Source organism: Echinops telfairi, unplaced genomic scaffold, assembly GCF_000313985.2.
Source record: "Echinops telfairi isolate 266 unplaced genomic scaffold, ASM31398v2 ScPeMD7_4;HRSCAF=17, whole genome shotgun sequence".
NCBI classification, from domain to species: Eukaryota; Metazoa; Chordata; class Mammalia; order Afrosoricida; family Tenrecidae; genus Echinops; species Echinops telfairi.
In genome coordinates, this window is record NW_022103900.1 from 25,290,693 (window position 1) to 25,311,462 (window position 20,770).

The 20,770-nt window shown below is 40.2% G+C and overlaps 1 protein-coding gene across 1 annotated transcript; it reads right to left on the reverse strand.

Annotated features, from left to right (window-relative positions):
- Window positions 1–1,548: 1,548 nt before the first annotated feature.
- RAB9A (RAB9A, member RAS oncogene family) lies at window positions 1,549–2,717 on the reverse strand. The gene has a single exon (XM_004703828.3). It carries the CDS (start codon window positions 2,622–2,624, stop codon window positions 2,019–2,021), a length of 606 nt encoding a protein of 201 aa, XP_004703885.1. The 5' UTR covers window positions 2,625–2,717; the 3' UTR covers window positions 1,549–2,018.
- Window positions 2,718–20,770: the final 18,053 nt, after the last annotated feature.

The window sequence follows — 20,770 nt, forward strand, 5'->3', positions numbered from 1 at the left end:
CTTCAGATTTACCTAATGCAATTCATTGTTTGATCTCTTGATTGCTACTTCCATGAGCATTGATTGTAGATACAAGCAAAACAAAACCCTTGACAACTTCAACTGTTTCTCCATCTATTAGTCCAGTTGTGAGGATTTTGGTCTTCTTTACATTAAGTTATAATCCACACAGAAGGCTATCATTCTTGATCTTCCTCAGCAAGGGCTTCAATTCCTTCTCACTTTCAGCAATAAAAGGTGTGCCATCTGCATATTATAGGTTGTTAATAAGCCCTACTCCAATCCTGATGCCACATTCTTCTTCATATAACCCAGTTTCTCTGATGATTTGCTCAGCACACAGATTGAACAATCATGTTGAATGGATACAACTCTGATGCACACCTTTCCTGATTTTAAACCATTGGGAGAAATATGTATGTGTGTGTGTGTGTGTAGTTATATGTATGTGTGTGTGTGTGTGTGTGTGTGTGTGTAGTGTAAAAGGTACTTACTATTAACTAGTATCCTTGATAGGCTTTCTGGGTTCAGCAGATGTGAACTCATGTAAGACAATTCTACTGAGGTATTATTCATTAGGACTTGTTTTCATTGTTACTCTAGCCTAATGTTTCATTCAAAGGATGAAATTAGTTTTCCATGCACATTTTCTGGCTATTTATTATTTGCTCCTTTTTAAAGTTACATGATTTAGTCACATTGTTTTCATTTGCTCTTCTTAAATCTGGTTTGTACGCTTATTTGTTTTTTGAATGAAAAAAAAAAGGCAGAAAATATTTTACTCCTGGTTTCCTATAATAAAATTCCATTTCCAGTATTCATTTGCAAACATGTCTATTGTGATAGCTTTCAAGTGATTCCCTCTTTTATTTTTAAACCAGAAGAAAAATTTATTGAAATTCTCTAAGTTATATGGCAATTCGATCAGCTGCTGCACCCCATTTAAGTCTGTTCAGCAATGGTCATGACTTGCATCATTAACTTCTGTCTTCTCATCTATTATAAATGGTGATTGATGAGTAAGTTTTATAATTACAGATATGATGATAGTCCATCCAATCTACACATTAATTAGGTACTCTTCAGTCTTTCAAAAGATAGAATAATTTTCTCTATCAAATAATTACCTATACTATTCAGTTTCTAGAATCTTTGGGAAGTTTTATTTTAATCCTACCCTTTTAAAAATCATCACTTTTAATTATTTGTACAGTTTTTCATGATGGGCCAAAACAATTGATTCTCTTGTTTCTTTGGCAATTAAGAAAACAGTACAGTAAGTAAGGAATAGCAACAAGTCAGATTCTTAGGTTGATTCAGTCAATTGACTTAATTGTTTGGTTTCAATGTAAATGTGTGCACACATATAAACTGAATCTACTGCCCTCATGCTGATTTCACCATTTAAGGACTCTATATAGGGTTTCCAAGACTGGTCATAGCACTGGAGCAGACAACCTCATCTTTCTTCTGAGGAGCAGCTGGTGGGTTTGAACCGCTGACCTTATAGCTAGCAGCCCAACAAATACTTTTTTTTTTTTTTTTCGATTTGAATCTTTTAATACCTAATGTTATTGCTTTAGGAAACACCCCCCTCCCAACACCTTACAACCAAGAATGGGACACTAATTACATAAAAATATACATGTATAAAAAGTAGTTCTCCATTTTCCTGGAAAAAAATAATCCTAGGATAACTTGTAGAATATTCAAGTGGTGGGGATTTTGTTGTCGTTTTGGTTTTGTTTTGAATTACAATTAAATTCTTGGTCATCTCAGTATTAGCTCTGTAATACACTTAAATTAAAGGAACATTAATTGACAACCGTTAACAATTTATAAATGCCAGGGGCAGTTATTCAATAAATCGATTCCTCTGTGGGTGGCTGTGTCCCTTCGGCCACCCACTACTGAAGCAGCAGTATATACATGTGTTTAATGATATTAGGAGGTGCTGCCAACCCTAAAATGCACCCACCCACATTCGGACTGATGGTGTGGGTCAGTGTGGACTGTGCTCAGCAGCACGAGGCGCTGGGCTTGGGCTTCCGGTGCAGGTTGACCATGTCTGTCTGAATCAAATGATCTGACCCATCCTCCGTGGCCAGGACTCTTCGCACAGCCTCCTCAAAGGCAGCGGCGACATTGGTGGCATCTTTTGCACTGGTTTCAAAGTAAGGATGGTCGCCGTTGTCCCTGCACCAGGCTTGCGCTTCTTCGGCAGACACTTGCCGCTCGCAGATGTCGATCTTGTTACCCAGAACGACAAAAGGAAAGCTTTCTGGCTCTTTCACGTCAGCGTAATAGAGGAACTCTTTCTTCCAGTTGCTCAAATTCTGGAAACTTTGCGAATCGTCAACGCTAAAAGTGAGTAGGCAGCAGTCTGAACCTCGGTAGAACGGCGTCCTCAGGCTCCTGAAGCGCTCCTGCCCGGCCGTGTCCCAAATCTGCATGGTGACAAAATGGCCGTCCACCTCCAGATCTTTATTTAAAAACTCCACACCTATGGTGTGGAAGAGCTGAATATCGAACTTATTGGTGACATATCTGTTCATGAGTGAGCTTTTCCCAACGCCGCCGTCTCCAAGGAGAATGACTTTAAAAAGCGAGGATCGGCCTGCCATTGTTTATCTCTGACTTCAGAACTCTCGCAGCCACGCGGAGGACGCGGCAGGAGCCCCGAACAGGCCGGTCCGGGCGCACTAGGAGAGGAGAGGTCACGGGCAGGGTGGGTACGACGCGATGGCGACAGCCGGAGTGCTGGGCTCCACAAATACTTAACTCACAGCACTACTTGGGCTCCATATGTAAACATTGATAGATAGAAAAAGAATGTAATATTAATAGGTATGGATTAAATTTCATAAAAGCAATTTTCAGAAATGTGACATCATGAGTTTTTACAGAACATGATCAGAACTTAGGGCTTAAAACACTGGTGTTTGTGTAAGAAAAGTAATATATTTTGAAACTAAGAATTTTAGGATCAATGAATATAATTTTTCTTATTTTACTAATAAGACATTAAGCTTATGATAACCATGCTAGCTGAAATAAATCATAGTAAAAAACCACTTTTGTAAACAGTTTGGCAAATATCATTAATATTATTGTATATGATAGTTACCTATGAAAATTATTTTAAATATACAACTATTTGGAGAAAAAAATAGCTGTACGCTATCAATGAAAATATAGGAAATATTCGTTTAAAGGTAACTTTTTCTACTACTTTTTGTTCTAAAGCAAATGAAGTCAGGACAAAGTGATGAAAAATTATGAAAGCTTCAGTATTTTCCTCATTAACCACTGAAATGATAGCTGATGTTAAGGAGAAAAATGATTAGTCTTTTAACAAAAATAAGTTATTTAGTATATAACAATTAAGCATATTATGTGCTTATTTGTAGGAATTCATGTACAATTATCTGAGTTTATAATTTGAGTTAGACCCTAACATTAAAATTCATCTACTCAGCTAAGATCCCTTAATAATTGCCAGAAGAAATCATCATTTACTGTCTACCTACCAAGTGTAAAGCTCATATAAGTACTATTGCAAAAAAAGAAAGAAAGAAAGAAAGAAATTCTAAGCATTGTCCCTACCATCTCAGGGTCTCATCATAAAACTAAAAACTAAAAAATTGAACCCAATGCCCTCAAGTCTGTTCTTGCAGATAAGGAACTTCAAAACTCAAAAAACTGTCATTGATTCTAACTCATAGCAACCCTATGAGACAGAGTGGATCTGCTCCTGTGAGTTTCCAAGCCTCACTCTTTACAGGTAGAAAAACTTCATCTTTCACCTACGGAATAACTGGTAGTTTTGGACTGTCGATTTTGTGGCTAGCAACCTAAAGCCTAACTAACCCACGACTGCACCAGACTCTAGGGTGAAACTGTACCACGGAGTGTCAGAGGCCATGCAGTTTACACAAGTGGATTGTTCCATTTTCTCCTGCAGCGCACAGGATAGGTTTGAAAAGAAACCTTTCCATTAGCAGTTGAACACTTAATAACTACAGGACTGTGTGCTTAATAGTGAGTAAATAATAATAATGTAAATGAATGAAATATCAAGCCTGAGTGGTTAGCATTACAGGTAAGCTGGTTAGAGAAAGTATTTTGATGATTGATAGGTTAATGTTTGGTGGTGTGTTTATGCCTTGTGTTAGAGCCATTAAGTTCATTCCCATTTTCTCATTGATGACTTTCATAGTTCCAGGGCTTCTACTTAGGTCTTCAATCCAACTTGAGTTCATTTTTTGTATACTGTAGGAATTATAGATCCTGTTTCTTCTTTTTTTGAAAATGGACATACAATTTTTCCAGCCCCGTTTGTTGAAAACACTATTTCTTCCCAATTTAGTGTATTTCAGTCATATATATATCAGGTGTTTGTACGTGTTTGATTTTATTTCTGAGTTACTGATTGGTCTATATATCTGTAGTTGTAGCAGCTCCAACCTGTTTTGACTCTTGTGGTTACATGTAAAATCAGAGAGTAAGAGGTCGCCTATTTTTTGAATAGTTCTATTTTTGCATATACTATACATATCATTCAATTCAATCATTCGATTGCAATTAGAAGAGCTATGCAATCATCACTACAACTCAATTCCAGAACAGCCCTTCTTGTACTCATTGTTGTTAGTTGCCCATCCCCTACATCCTCCTCTGCCATGTCCCTAGGCAACTATTAATCTAGTTACTGTCTATAGCAATATACCTCTCCAGGATTTCATATACAGAAATAATAAAACACAAACAAAAAGCAAAAGCAAACAACAAAAAATCTCCAACATCGATTAGACAAAACATAAAAATGGCAATAGAAAATAAAGCAGAAAATATTAACTGAAACAACTTTAACACGGGTCAAAGGGGAGATCAAATAATAAGGTCCTACCTTTTAGCCTTACTAAATCTGCCATAAATGACTTTACATTGTCCTCTGTCTGATAGCAAGGCTACTCACATTCCTGGACTGTGGTCAGAGGGAATTTACCTGAGGTATAATCCATGTGGGGACATTCCACTGTCATCTATAACTTTCTGAAAACTGGTGTTCACATTGTAAGCTCTGATACCATTCCTTTCTTTGGATTTGGATTTTATTATTTACAATCCTTGGATCATCCAGGTTGGTGTGCTTCTTCCACGTGGGCTTAGTTGATGCTTCACTTAGATGGCTGCTCTTTTTTGAAGACAGGTTTTTAAGACCCCAGATGGTATTCTTTCCTATAGCCAGGCACCATCTGATTTCTTCACCACACTTTACTATAGCACCCTTATCTTCAATGCTTTCTTGAAAAGGGCAAGTGTTGAGTAGGGCCATGTCATAGTAGGTAATTGTTCTTACATTGGGACTAGAACTAAATATGAGCTAAAAATTCATTCATGTACCTACAGTTTATTAGTGTGTCTGGTTCACTTTAAATACGTACATCATTATCATTTTATGATAGAGAACATTATCAATAATCTCCCTGAGTCATAAAGTAATTCTATCGATAGTGTCATATCCAATAGTATAGAATTTGAAATACTGCTGAGAAAAGGAAGTTATACCAGTGTAAGCCTGTTTCTGACCACAACACGCGGAATGTTGATTTGTACAGATTAACCTCTTAAGTGACTAGATACTATTTACATGAACAACAGGTGGTGATGGTAATGAAAAACTTTCAATAACTCTCACTCATAAAGGCAGAACTATGCTTATCAGACTAATAAATGTCATGAGACAGCAAGCAGGACCTTTAAAAACTAATTGTATGGTAGCCCTGATGGTATGGTTGTTATATGTGGCCTGTGAGCCACAAGCCAGCAATTCCAAACCACCAGTCTCTCTGAAGGAGAAAGATGGGGCTGTAAAGAGTTACAGTCTCAGAAACTCACAGGAGCAGTTCTGCCCCGCCCCGTGGGTTCTATGAATTGACATCACTCGATGGCAGTGAGTTTTGGTTGGGCCACTATTCATTGGGCATCTTCAAAGCAACAGAGTCAGACCCAAGTTCTATAATCACCAATTCCATAACCTTGAGATAGCAGGTATCTGCTTCTTCTCACACTAGGGTGTTCCAGGTTTAAGTCCAAGGGAGTATGTTGGTTCCTGAAATCTGCTATGAGTTTGAGGTTTAGCTCAGTTCACTTAGTGGGGTTTCCACATCAAATCCTTCTGGTATGGCCCATAAAGGGTGTTACACATTTCAACAGGACACAGTCACCAATGGCGGCATAGAAACTAGATTAAAAACATCCAATTAAGAATGTAGTACTGGGCATAGTCTCTCCTTGGAATCTATATAAGTATCATTAAATGTTTTTCCCTGATGGAAGGCTACTTCACCCAATTTACCCACCAACAGAAATTCAACCTCCTTCTCTGAGACATACATGGCCCCTCCACCTCTATCTTGACTTGAATTTCCAGTACGGTTCGCTTTTCACTCTCATAGAAGTGCATGTTGATTTGGGGTGACCTAAGCACAATGTTGTATGGTAGTAACTGAATGCTCTCCTCTTTCTTCCTCACCATCTTGAGAAACTGACTCCAACTGAAGTGGTTTAATCTCTGGTGATGCACATATAAAAAGTACATTGTTCATGGGCACTAGGTGGGCGCTCAGCCTTGTGGCTTGGGAATCAGATTAGAAGATGACGTGACCAGAGAGCAGAAGCCAGCCTTTATCTTGGTGTTTATCCTTATAGGAGTGTACTCATATAATATTTGCTCTTTTGTGATTGACTAACTTCACTCAACATAATGAGTCCCAAGTTCATTCATGCTATGAGATGTTTCACTGTTCCACTGATGTTTTACAGGGTTCATAGTATTCCCTTTGTGTATGTACCAGAGTTTCTTTATTCATTCTTCTACAGATGGGCATCTGGGCCATTTCCAGATGCTTGCTATTGCTATTTTGAACTGTGCTATAAGAATATGGGAGACATATATCTGTTTGTATTCTGTTTCATTGCTTTAAGAAATATGCCCAGCAAAGGTATTATTGGTCTGTATGATAATTCTATTGTCAGTTGTTTGAGATATCACCATACTCCTTTTCACAATGGTTGTACATACTGTATTTACAAACCCATCAGCAGTGTATAGGAGTTCTAATCTCTCCTCATCCTCTCCAGTTTTTCTGTTCTCAGGCTTTTTTATTTTTTATTTTCTTATCTTTGTAGGCATATGGCAGTATTTCACTGTCATTTTATTTCCTGGGTCGCTAGTAACTGTGTTTTAACATGTGTTTGCTAGCCATTCAAATGTCATCCTTTGCCCACCTTTCAATTGAATGACTTTCTTCTTCTTATTATTATTAGAGTGTTGTAGAACTCTATAGATTTTAGTAATTAGTCCCCTGTCCATTGTGACATTGTTAAAAACTTTTTCCCCCCAAGCCACATACTTTTGGGTTACTAGTTTGATGCAGACTTTTGATGTGCATAAGGTTTTTATTTTTATTCTTAACAGTTTTATTAGCAGATAATTCATATATCATACAATTCAATAGTTCAATCATCAAGTGTTGTATAATCATCACCACAATCAGTTTTAGAACATTTTCTTCATACTTGTACTCAGTTTATTAGCTCCTTATTTCCCCTCAGTATCTCCTGCCATGCACCTAAAGAATCATTAACCTAACTACATCTCTCTGATAATAAGGCTACTCATATCCCTCAAGGAGATTCACATCAGATGGGGTTCACCAGAGGCTTAATCCATGTGGGGACCCTGCAAATGGATTTTGGGCTTCCACTCTCATCCATAGCCGTCTGTAAACCAGGTGTTTGCAGTTTAAATTATGATACCATGCCCTCCATTAGGTTTGGATTTTGTTATTTACAATCCTTTGATCACACAAACTGGTGTGCTTCTTCCATGTGGACTTAATTGATGCCTCACTTAGCTGCTCATTTGAAGACAAGCCTTTAAGAGTCCCACACTCTCTTCCTTCTGTTAATTGGTTGCCATCTAATCTCTTCACCACACTTTGCTATAGTACCATATTTTCAGTGATCTCTTCATGAGGGTGAGCATAAGCAGAGTCATGTTATATGAACTAATTGTTCTTAGATTGGGACTAGAACTGTGAACCCCAAATCAACTCATCTTTCTTTGGTTTATATATGTCTCTGCTTCATCTTTTTTTTTTCTTGCCCAAAACCATTTTATTGGGAGCTAATACAGATATAATATCATTCTATAGATCAATCACATCAAGCAGTATTATACAATGATTACCACAGTCTGTTTCAAAATATTCTCTCCCTTCTTGAACTTGACATCACCTCCTTTTTACTTACCCCCCAACACCACCGTACCACACAGAACCCCTTATTCTACTTGCTGTTTCTATAGGTTCATCAATCCTGAGTTTCTAAACAGAAAAACATATAACAAAAATGCAAAAGGGTCATCCCCAATGACAAAATACATCTGAGATAAACCCCAATATGAACAAACAAACAAAAATACAGAAAATATTGAAAACCAGATCAGGCCCAAAGTTCATTAGCAGGGGGATCAACTGACAATGTATCATTTTGTTCTTCTATAGTAATCTCTCCAGTGTAACCGGTTTCTTCCCATCCCTCTGTTATGGCTAGAGGAAATCGCCGGAGGTTTATTTCCTATGCAGATCTCACAAATGTATCTTGGCTCCCACAGTCACTCAAAGCGTACTATTTCCTTCAGATTATGTGATTTGCAATCCTTCAGTCACTGATGTTGGTGTGCTTTTTCCATGTGAACTTGGTTGACATATTGCTTTGATGGCTTCTTGCTTGGAAACAGCCTTTAAGACCCCAGATGCTATTTTATCTGACAACTGGGCACAATGTAATTTCTTCACCACTTTGCTATAGCACCCATGTCTTCCGTGTTCTCTTCCTAGGGATGAGTATCGAGCAAAGCCATGATGTAAAGAACTAATTGCTCTTAAATTGGAGTTAGGTTTTAGTGTGAGCCCAAAAATCATTCCTGGATCTATGTTATTATTTTTTTAAAATTTGTCTTTGACTCCCTTTAGAGACCTCCTTGCTAATTTATGGTAGAGAGTCTTATAGATCATCTCCTTGGGGCATAGAGATCTTGTGTTAATATTGTCACTGTTTAGCCCCTGGTACTAGTTTTTTAAAGTAATGTTGAGAGAGGGATATAGGGCCAATGTAGGTTAACTCCGTATCGTAATACCTGAATTATTCACAGAATATGTACAGAATCGATCCATTCATGGCTGAACACTACACAAACAATGGGAGTTGGTTGTCAGGGAAAATTTCCAATAATATTAGCTAAGAATGTAAGTCACAGGTTTGCCAGAAATATCTATCTATCTTAATAGAGCATGTAGGGCATTGATGTAGTAAGTCAATGATGATCTGCCTACTGACAGTTCAATAATTATAATATATCTAACTTCTTTAAACACCATGAATTTTCAGATTTTCAGTCTTATTTTAATTTTGTTATAAATAATTTTATTAGGGGCTCATACAACTCATCACAATCCATACATACTTCTATTGTGTCAAACACATTTGTACATTTGTTGCTATCATCATTCTCAAAACATTTTCTTTCTACTTGAGTCCTTGGTATGTTATTTTCCCCTCCCTCCCTCACACTCATTTCCTAACAAGCCCTTGCTAATTTATAAATTATTATTCCATGTTTTACACTGTCCAATATTTCCCTTCACCCACTTTTCTGGTATTCATCCCCTAGTGAGGGGGTTATATGTAGATCATTGTGATCAGTTCCCCTTTTATTCCCCCACCTTCCCTTTTCCCTCCTGATATCACTACTTTCATTATTGGTCCCGAGGGGTTCATCTGTTCTGCATTCCCTGTGTTTCCAGCTCTTATCTGTACCAGTGTACGTACTCTTGTCTAGCCAGATTTGTAAGGTAGAATTGGGATCATGAAAGTTGGGGGGAGGAAGCATTAAAGAATTAGAAGAAAGTTGTATGTTTCATCGGTGCTATACTGCACCCTGACTGGCTTGTCTCTTCCTTGTGACCCTTCTGTAAGGGGATGTCCAATCGTCTACAGATGGGCTTTGAGTTTCCACTCTGCACTCCCCCTCATTCACATTGATATGATTTTTTGTTCTGGGTCTTTGATGCTTGATACCTGATCCATTGACACCTTAGAATCACACAGGCTGGTGTGCTTCTTCCATGTGGACTTTGTTGCTTCTCAGTTAGATGGATACTTGTTGTCTTCAAGCCTTTAAGACCCCAGAGGCCATATCTTTTGATAGCCGGGCACCATCAGCTTTCTTCACCACATTTGCTATGCACCCATTTTCTCTTCAGTTATTGTGTCGGGAAGCTGAGAATCACGAATGCCATGTTAATAGAACAAAGTGTTCTTATGTTGAGGGAGTACTTGAGTAGAGGTTCAATGTCCGTCTGCTACCTTGATACTTAAAATATGAATATATGTACATAGATCTATTTTACCATCACTTTATATAAATATAAAGTTCTTCTCTATTTCCTTGTACTTTCCTCTTGTCCCACTATTATGTTTGGCCTTCATTCTGGTTTCAGTAATTCCTCTCAGTTACATTGCCCTTGCTGAAGCCCTACCAGGCATCCTATGCCTTCCTTGCCATCAATTTTAGATCACTTGTTGTTCCCTTGCCCCTGGGTTTATTAACACCCACTTCCATCGGTGACCACTGTTTTATCCTCCAGATTGTACATCTGGCCTATCTTATGTAGATAGGTATGCAGAGACAATAATAAGCACAAAAACAAGGTAGAGCAAAGCAAAACAAGAGAAAATTAAAAAAACAACCAAACAACAATAACAACGAAAAATGACAAAGAAAAGAAAAGAAAAGCCTATAAATAGTTCCAGGTTTGTTTCTTGACCTTTAGGCGTGTTTTCTGGTTGCTCCCCTTGCTGCTCTGTTGCACACCTTTAGTGTTTCACCCCAGTGTGGTGGGGTCAGATTGGGCACAGTTCCAGCACTGTGCCTCCAGTGTTGTCCTTCATAGTGATAAGGGTCAGTGAGGGACATCTTGTATCTTGGTGGGGCTGGCACTCTGGTCCTCTCTGTGCGTTGGGTGCTCTGAGCAGGAAGATCATCTCTCTCCTTCCTTCTTCGTTTGCTCTTGTGTGCTCTGATCAGACACACACCTCTTCCTGAGCTGTAGCTTTAGTGCTGTCCTCTGTAGTGCATTCTTCTTGGAAGGGAGAAGGGGTATCCACATAGTTGGGATTGGGGTCTGCCCTGGAGACCTCTCTATTAGTTCCCTGCTTCTTGCGAGTATGTTGAATTCACGTATTGGCGCGCTGTGTTGAAGTCTGGTACCCCTCTTCTCCTGTGGAGATATAAACAACACTGTCTGCTTTGGTGGGTTAGTGCCCTGTTCCCCTGTTACCCATATTTTTTTTGTTGTTTTTGCTTTACCCCTCCTTTTTAGTTGGCTGTTATATGTGTCCCTGGGTTGGGTCTGGCCCCTGCCATAGTACCTGGAGCTCATCCCAGGAAAGTATGTATATAGTAGCCTTTCCCCTATGCCCCTTTTGCATTTTTAAGCTTACCTCAGCAGACTCATGCTGTACTTGTCCTTTTGTGCTTGTCTTACTTCACTTAGCATAATTTCCTCCAGCTTCCCATGTGGCAATGTGGTCCATACATTTATCACTGCTTTTTAGGGATGCATAATACTCCATTGTAAGTATGTACCACCATTTTTTAATCCATTCATCCGCTGATGGAAATTTGGGTTGTTTCCTACTCCTTGCCAATTGTGAACTGGGCCGTGATGAACATTGGAACACAGATATTGGCCTTGGTTTGTTTCTTGCCTCTTCTGGATATATGCCCAGGAGGGGGATTGCTGGGTCATATTTCAATTCAATTTCCATCTGTTTTAGTTATTGCCAAATATATTTCCATAGTGACTGTACATACCTACAGGTCCACCAGCAGTGGACAAGAGTTCCTACCTCACCACAGCCCCTCCAAAACATGTTGCACTTCCTGATTTCTTGAATTGGGCTATCTCTGAGGGTGTTAGGCGGTACCTCATTATTGTTTTAATTTGCATTTCTCTCTGTTTTTTAATCATTGTATTAGAGGCATATACAACTCTTATCACAATCCATACATACATCAATTGTATAAAGCACATTTGTACATTCATTGCCCTCATCATTCTCAAAACATTTGCTCTCCACATAAGCCCCTGGCATCAGCTCCTCATTTTTCTCCTCCCTCCCTGCTCTCCCCTCCCACATGAACGCTTGATAATTTATAAATTATTATTTTGTTATATCTTACACTGTCTGATGTCTCCCTTCACCCACTTTTCTGTTTCCCATCCCCCAGGGAGGAGGATGTAGATCCTTGTTATCGGTTCCCTCTTCCAACCCACCCTCCCTATACCCTCCCAGTATCACCACTCACACCACTGGTCCTGAAGGGATCATCTGCCCTGGATTCCCTGTGTTTCCAGTTCCTATCTGTACCAGCGTACATCCCCCAGTCTAGCCAAATTTGTAAGGTAGAATTGGGATCATGATAGTGCCGGGGGAGGAAGCATTAAAGAACTAGAGGAAAGTTGTATGCTTCATCGTTGCTCCACTGCACCATGACTGACTCATCTCCTCCCTGGAGGTCCTTTCTAAGGGGATGTCGAATTGCCTACAGATGGGCTTTAGGTCTCCACTCCACACTCCCCTCATTCACAATGATATGATTTTTTTTGTTCTGATGATGCCTGATACCTAATCCCTTCGACACCTCGTGATGGCACCGGCTGGTGTGCTTCTTCCATGTGGGCCTTTTTGCTTCTGAGCTAGATGGCCGCTTGTTTACCTTCAACACTTTAAGACCCGAGATGCTATATCTTTTGATAGCCAGGCACCATCAGCTTTCACCACATTTGTTTATGCACACACTTTGTCATCAGCGATTGTGTCCGGAAGGTGAGCATCATGGAATGCCAGTTTAATAGAACAAAGTATTCTTGCATAGAGGGAGTACTTGAGTGGAGGCCCAATGTCCATCTGCTACCTTAATACTGAACCTATACATATATGCTCATAGATCTATTTCCACATCCTCATATATAAATATATTTACATATGTACATGCTTTTATTTAGACCTCTCTATATGCCCTTTGCCTCCTAGCTCTTTCCTCTATTTCCTTTTACCTTCCTCTTGTCCCGCTATCATGTTCAGCCTTCATTTGGGTTTCAGTAATTCCTCTCAGTTACATTACCCTTGGTCACACCCTTCCAGGCACCCTCCTCACCACTGATTTGGATCATTTGTTGTTCCCTTGTACCTGGGTTTGTTAATACCACTTCCTTTCCCCCCACCTCCCCATCTCCCATGTCCCCCTGGAACGGTCAGTCCCATTGTTTTCTCCCACAGGTTGTTCATCCAGCCGATCTTATTTAGACAGACCTGCAGAGATAATGACATGCACAAAAACAAGACAGCAAAACCAAGCAACAACAACCACAAAAAAACTAAAACAACACCACCCAGACAATAACAAAACAAAACAAAACGCAACTACAAGAAACAAAAGCTTGTAGTTAGTTCAAGGACTGTTTGTTGGTCTTTAGGAGTGTTTTCCGGTTGAGTCTGATGGGGTGCCAAGTCCTGGCCCCAAAGTCTATTTTTGGTCTTCCCTGGGGACTTCATTGCTCTGTTCCCCTTGCTGTTCTGTTGCACGCCCTTAGTGTTTTGCCTCAGTGTGGGGGGATCAGATCGGGTGGAATTCCCACACTGTGACTCCAGTGTTGTCCCCTGTAGGGCTATGGGACAGTGAGGGATGTCATGTCTCATAGTGGGGCCGGCCATATGGTCTTCTCTGTGGATTGGCTGCTCTGAGCGGCCATATTGTCCTCAAAGCTTGATGGGCCGGGTTGTGCTCCACTCTCTCTTTCTCCCCCTTCATTGCTCCTGTGTGCTCCCATCAGACATGTCCCTCTCCATGAGCTGCAGATTCAATTCTGTCCTCTGAAATAAATTCTTCTGGTGGGAGGGGCAGGTGTTCACATAGTTGGGATTGGGGCCGGCCCCTCAGACCTCTCCACTGGTTCCCTACTCGATGCCAGCATGCTGCATTCACATCTTGGGTTGAAGTCTGGTCCCTCTTTCCCAGTGGAGATATAAGCAATATCCTCCCCTTGGGTGGGTTAGTGCCCTGTGCCCCCGCTACTCATTTCTTTTTATTTTTTCCCCCATTTCCCCATTCCTTTTTAGTTGGCTACCTATGTATCCCAGGATTTGGTCCAGCCCTTGCCATACTACCTGGTCCTCACCCCAGGAATGTTTGTATACAGTAGCTCTTTCCCTATGCCTGTTTGCATTTTTTTTAAAGCTTACTTCAGCGTACTCATGTTGTACTTGTCCCTTTGTGCTTTGCTTACTTCTCTTAGCATGATTTCCTCCAGTTCTTCCATTGCAGCAATGTGCTTCATACGTTCATCACTGCTTTTTAGCAATGCATAGTACTCCATTGTATGTATGTACCATAGTTTTTTAATCCATTCATCTGTTGATGGAAATTTGGGTTGTTTCCATCTCCTTGCAATTGTGAACTGTGCTGCAATGAACATTGGAGCACAGATGTCTGGCCGTGGTTTGTTTCTTGCCTCTTCTGGGTGTATGCCCAGTAGGGGATTGCTGTGTCATATGGTTGCTCAATTTCCATCTGTTTTAGATATCGCCAGATCTATTTCCATAGTAGCTGTACATACTTACGGGTCCACCAGCAGTGGATGAGAGTTCCTGTCTCCCCACAACCCTCCAGCACTTGCTGTTTTCTGAGTTTTTGAATTGGGCTATCTTTGAGGGGGTTAGGTGGTACCTCATTGTTGTTTTAATTTGCATTTCTCTTATGGCTAAAGATCGGGAACATTTCCTCATATGTTTATTAGCCATTCGGATTTCTGACCCTGTGAAACTCCTGTTCAGGTCCTTTGCTCACCTCCTCAGGAGGCAATTAGTTTTTTTCTTTTTGGAAGCTAGCAGAATACTGTAGATTTTATTAGTAAGGCCGTTACATGATGCGGCATTGCTAAAGATGGTTTCCCCGGTCCATGGACTCTCTTATTACTCTCCTGGTGAATTCTTTCGATGTACACAGGTGTTTTATCTTCAGTACATCCCACTTGACAATTTGTGACTCAATTGTATTTGTGTCATTCCCTATTTCTGATAACCTATATATTCCCTGTGCCAAAGTTCTCAGGTTGGTCCCAATTCCCTCATTGATGGCCTTAATAGTTTGGGATTTTATCTCAAGGTTTGTGATACACTTTGAATTTACTCTTGTGCATGGCGTGAGATAAGGGTCCTGCTTCATTTTCCTGCAGGTAGATATCCATTTTTTTCCAGCATCACTTGTTGAAGCGGGTATCTGCTTCCCATTTGATATTTTGGTGGCCCTTATCAAAGATCAGTTTTCTGTATGCTGATGAATTTATTTCTGGGTTTTCAGTTCTTTTCCATTGGTCTGAGTATCTGTCATTATACCAATGTTATGTGGTTTTTTCCCACTGTGGCTGTATAATAAGTGCTAAAGTCAGGTAAAGCAAGCCCTTCCAAATATAGATCTTTTGTTCTTTTAGTCAGGTATAGCTCTAGATATTTCAATTTGTGCTTGGCTATCATGAAGCATATCATATTTTTTATCTCCTCTTCTGTGGTCTTATCCAATGTGTACAGCAGTCCGATGGACTTCTGTTTGTTGATCTTGTATCCTGCCACTCTGCCAAACTCCTCTATTGCTTCCAGTACTCCCCTTGTGGAGATTTTGGGATTTTCCATATATAAAATCCCCAGGCAAATACCTTTGATGTCTTTTCTTGCACAATGCTGTTAGCTAAAACCTCCAATACGATGTTAAATAAGAGTGGGGACAAGGGGCATCCTTCTCTGTTACCCTTTTTCAGTGGGATTGTGTGCATCATTTTATATATAGCTTGTATCATCTTGAGTTTTCCTTCCATTCCTATCTTCTTGATTGTCTTCAACAGGAATTGGTGTTGGATGTTGTCGAATACTTTTTCCGTATCTATCGATATTATCATGTGGTTCTTATAACTTTTCATGTCAATGTGGCGAATGATACTTTCTTATGTTGAACTATCCCTGCATCCTTGGGGTCACAGTGAATTATTTGTTTTATATACGTTTGTATTCTGTTGACCAATATTTTGTTAAGGATTTTTGCATCGATGTTCATTAGGGATATTGGTCTGTGCTTCTCAATTCTTGTGGGATCCTTGCCCAGTTTAGGTATCAGAGTTATACTAGCTTCATAAAAAGAGTTTGGGAATTTGCTGTCCTTTTCTATGTTCTGGAAGAGTTTGTGAAGGATTGGTGTCAGTTCTTCCCCGAATACTTGGTAGAATTCTCCTGTGAAGTCATCTGGTCAAGGGGATTTTTTTTTTTTGTTGGCAATCCCTTGATTGCCTTGATATTGCTATTGATATGAGTCTGTTGAGATCCTTGACATCCATCTGGGATAGTCTAGGGAGGGATTGTTTTTCCTAGTATTTGTCCATGTCTTCCAAGTTGTTGAATTCATTGGAGTACAGGCCCTCATAGTACTGTGCAATTATCCTTTCAATTTCATTAGGGTCTCTTGTTATATTCCCTGTTTTATCCCTCATCCTTGCTATTGAAATTTGTTCCTTCCTTTTTAGGTTAGGTTTGAAGCAGTATGTCACTTCTGTTAATACTTTCAAGGAACCAACTTTTAGCTGCATGAATTTTTCCCATAGTTTTCTTGTTTTCCCTCTCATGAATCTCAGCCCCGATTTTTATTCTTTTTCTTTTGCTATTAGTAGGATTGTCTTCTTGACTCTGTTCTAATTGCTGTACATTTTGTGTCAGCGAATCAATCATAAGCCTTTCTTCCTTTTTCATGTGTGCATGCATTTTTATCAAACTTCCTCTGATAACTGCCTTTGCTGTGTTGCAAAGGATTTGGTACATTGTATTCTCATTCTTGTTGGTTTCTAGAAAATTTCTAATTTCATCTCTCAACTGGGCCAGTACCCACTCCTTTTGCAATAGAGAGTTATCCTTCAATTGTTTGCTCTTGTTTTCTTAATTGTCCTTTTATTGATTTCCAGCCTTATGGCATAGTGATTACAGAGAGAAGTGTGTATTGTCTCTATGTGTTTGTATTTGCACAGATTCGACTTGTGTCCAGGTTGTGGTCTATTTTTGAGTATGTGCCATGTGGACATGAAAAGAACGTGAATCTTTTTTGCATTTGGATTGAGAGCTCTGAAAATATCAGGTCAAATTGTTTTATTGTAATGTTAAATTGTCTTATTGTAATGTTGAGATTTGTAGCCTCCTTGCTAAGCTTTTCCCTCTGTGATCTTTCTTTCTCTGTATTAAGGTCATCTACTATATTTTTTTAGCCTTTATTTTTTATCTTTTGGAGTGTTTGATGAATTTTGGGAGCCTCTCATTGGGTACTTATATATTTATTATGCTCACAGGTTCTTGGTCTACTTTTTCCTTGAGCAATATATAGTGCCCATCCTAAATCTCTTTTTATGGTTTGCACCTTCAGATCAATTTTGTCCAAGATTAGGATTGTAACTCCTGCTTCTTTTAAATTTTTCTCCAGCCTTTGTTTCTCAGCCTATTTTCGTCTGTTGGCAGGAGATTGATGGGTTGTTTTCTAAGCCAGTCGGCTAAGCCTTGGCTTTTGATGCCTGAGTTCAGACCATTGATATTCAGGGTTATTAAATCCATCTGTGGATTCTGTGATGTATATTGTACCTATTTGTGTTGACTGTTTGCCTACCTCCTTTTTTTAAATCAGTGTTGGTTGTGTGTATGTGTGTGTGTGTGTGTGTGTGTGTGTGCCTGTTTCATTCTTGCCTTCATTGCAACCATGAGCCAATGCTATCTTGGGGGTTTTCTCTTTGTTGCCCTATGGGTGGTGTTATTCTTTGTAGTGGTCTCTTTTTTTGTGCTCAGTGAATGCCGTTCTTCTGCCCATACTGGGTCGGCAAGGATCTTCTGTAGGGCTGGGCTTCTTCTAACGTATTCTTTGAGTTTTTCCTTGTCTGGGAAGACTCTTACTTCTCCATCTATCTTGATAGATAATTTGGCTGGATAGCGTATTCTTGAGTTTGCATTATTTTCCTTCAATTTTGGAATATATTACTCTACTGTCTCTTCATAGTGCCCCCTGACAGGGCTGACATATTCTTATTTGGGTGCCTTTATAAGTTATTGCTAGTTTTTATCTAGCAACTCTCATGATGTTTTCCTTTTTCTCAAACTTGAATAGTTTAGCTATTACATGCCTTGGTGACTTCTTGGGATTCAGTTCTTTTGGCCTCCTGAATGGTTGCCTAGTTTTCATTAGTTAAGCTGGGGAAATTTTCCTCTAAGAATTCCCTTTTTATTTTTTGCCTTTGACTTCTTTGTTGTCTTGTTCAAGTAGTCTGATTATTTTAATGTTTTTCCTATTCATAGCATCAGACATGGATCTCAGGTTTTCTTCAGCTTCTCTGATTATCTTATTTTACTGCCTTTCCCATTTGATGAAGTCTGCCTGGTTAGCTTCTAGGTCACTGGTGCGATTCTCTGCCTCCTCATGTCTGTTTGCAAAGTCTGTTAATTTGCTACTGGATTTTGTTATGTCGTCCGTTCGGTCTTGTATTTCCCTTTGGTTCATGGCCTTTATCTCCTCTATCATTTCTTCCTTTTCCCTCATAGCCTGTATGATGACAAGCAATGTTCCCAAAATTTCTTTCTGTGGCAGATCAATGTCTGCTTCTTCTATGCACGTGTTTAGGTTCAGGACTTTTTCAGACATTGCCTTTGTTTCTCCTGTTTTTTTTAGTTGAGGTCTTTGGGGATGATTGCTGTTTGTGTTGTGTTGTTTTAGAGGAGCATACTGGGCTCTCTCTTTAGGAGACTGATAGGAAAGTTTCTTCAAACTACCTTCAGTTCATTGCATTTGGGGCTTGGGCTACAGCTTTATTCTCCTGGGGTTTCACTCTTTCCCTAGCCAACCAGTATTCTGTTATTTGGAGGGCAAGTTTGGATGGTTCTCTCAGGGGATGCTGGTTGAGTGGTTGTGGACTTGCGAGGATGGCACCGAACTGGGTGATTTCACAGGAAATCATGGTGCTGTGGCTCACAGTGGGTTGAGGTGCCTCAGAGGGCGTTTGGGGGTGCCTGCTGCAACTGGAGTGCTTTGGAGGGCAGTTGGGTGTGCCTGGTTTTCATAGAGTACCACGGATGGTGGGCAGAAATGTAACAGTTGACTAGATTCCCACATAGGTTGGACAGAGGTTTCTGCAGCAGTGTGGATTGCTTGAGAGCATCGTCAGAGCTGCCTTTGGCTATGTGAGGCAATACAGCAGATGGGAGGAGGTTCTTTCAGCCATGTGGAACTGTGGACAATGGGCAGGTGCTCCCTCCACCACGTGAAGCACTGTGGAAGGTGGGCAGAGGTTCCCACAGCCAAGTGGAGCACCCCAAAGGGTGGGTGGGACTTCCCCTGGCTGCTTAGAGGGCCTTCGATGGTAGGTGTGAGTTCTCCTGCAGTGGGAGATGGGCTGGATTTCCGCAGCCATGTGTTAAACCACAGAGAGCGGAAGGTGGTTGGGATTTCCCCCAGCTGCTTAGAGTGCCTTGGAATGTAGATGTGAGTTCCCCTGCAGCGGCCGGTGGGTGAGATTTCCCCAGCTGTGTGTTACTCCCCAAGTTGGGTGGAGCGCAGCAGTAATTGCCCTAATCAAATGGGAGAGGCCTGGAGGCTGGGAGTAGAGTGTGAGAGGAAAGAGAGAATAATACTTTTTAAAAAGTCCTCTGAAATTGTGGGAGGAAGAGAGAGAAACAAAAGTAACAATATAGCTGAGCCCCGATTACCTGAATGTAGCCCTGATGGGGTTTAAACTCTGCCCTGAGGCAGTGGCAAGCTGTGGCTGTGTTGAAATAAAGCCTGTGGGCTGGCAGAAAGAGCCCAGGTTTTGCCAAGTCTGTGGCAGGGCTAAGGTTAAGCCTTAGCCGGCCTCCACAGTGGTAATCTAAAAGCCCACAACTCCTTAAAACCTAGTGGATCTGTGCTTACTTATCTTTCTGATTTTCCTCCTGTGACCTGGCAGTGTGGAATTTCCCTCTCAGCGACTCTTCTGTGCTTATTTCTGCAGAGTCCCTCTGATGTGTGTTACTCAGTCACCAACTTGCCAGAAGTCAGCACAATCCAATTTAGAACATTTTTTTCTTCCTTGAAATGTTACTAGCATAATTATTGTTTTATAATTGTGTCAAAAATATACATAACAAAATATTCTCAATTTCTACAACCTCTACATATAATTCAGTGCCATTGATTGTACTCTTTGTGTTGGGCAAACAATATTGATAACCTTTCCCAAATTACTCCACCACCTAACATAAATTCAATGCCCCCTAAGCAAAAACACCTCTTCCTTCCCCCATGGTAACCACTGGTTAATTTTCCTTTCTTTTTTTTCTTCTGTAGTTTTCTTGATATAAAATTCACATATCATACAGTTCCATAAAGAGTTGTATATATATTGTCAAAATTAGGTCCAGTGCTCCCTCCCCACTCCTGCATTCACTTTTTGCTCCATAATTCCCTTGCTGGCTACACCCCTGGTCCCTGGTAGACCGCTGCTTCAGTTACTGTGTCTATGCTCTGTGCTTCATAAACTGGGAAACCTCACAAAAATAATTTTTAAAAATGTAACACAAAAAAGAAAAA

Bases quoted from the DNA above. Each gene is read 5' to 3' on its own strand.
- RAB9A (XM_004703828.3), bottom strand. From the start codon at position 2,624: ATGGCAGGCCGATCCTCGCTTTTTAAAGTCATTCTCCTTGGAGACGGC.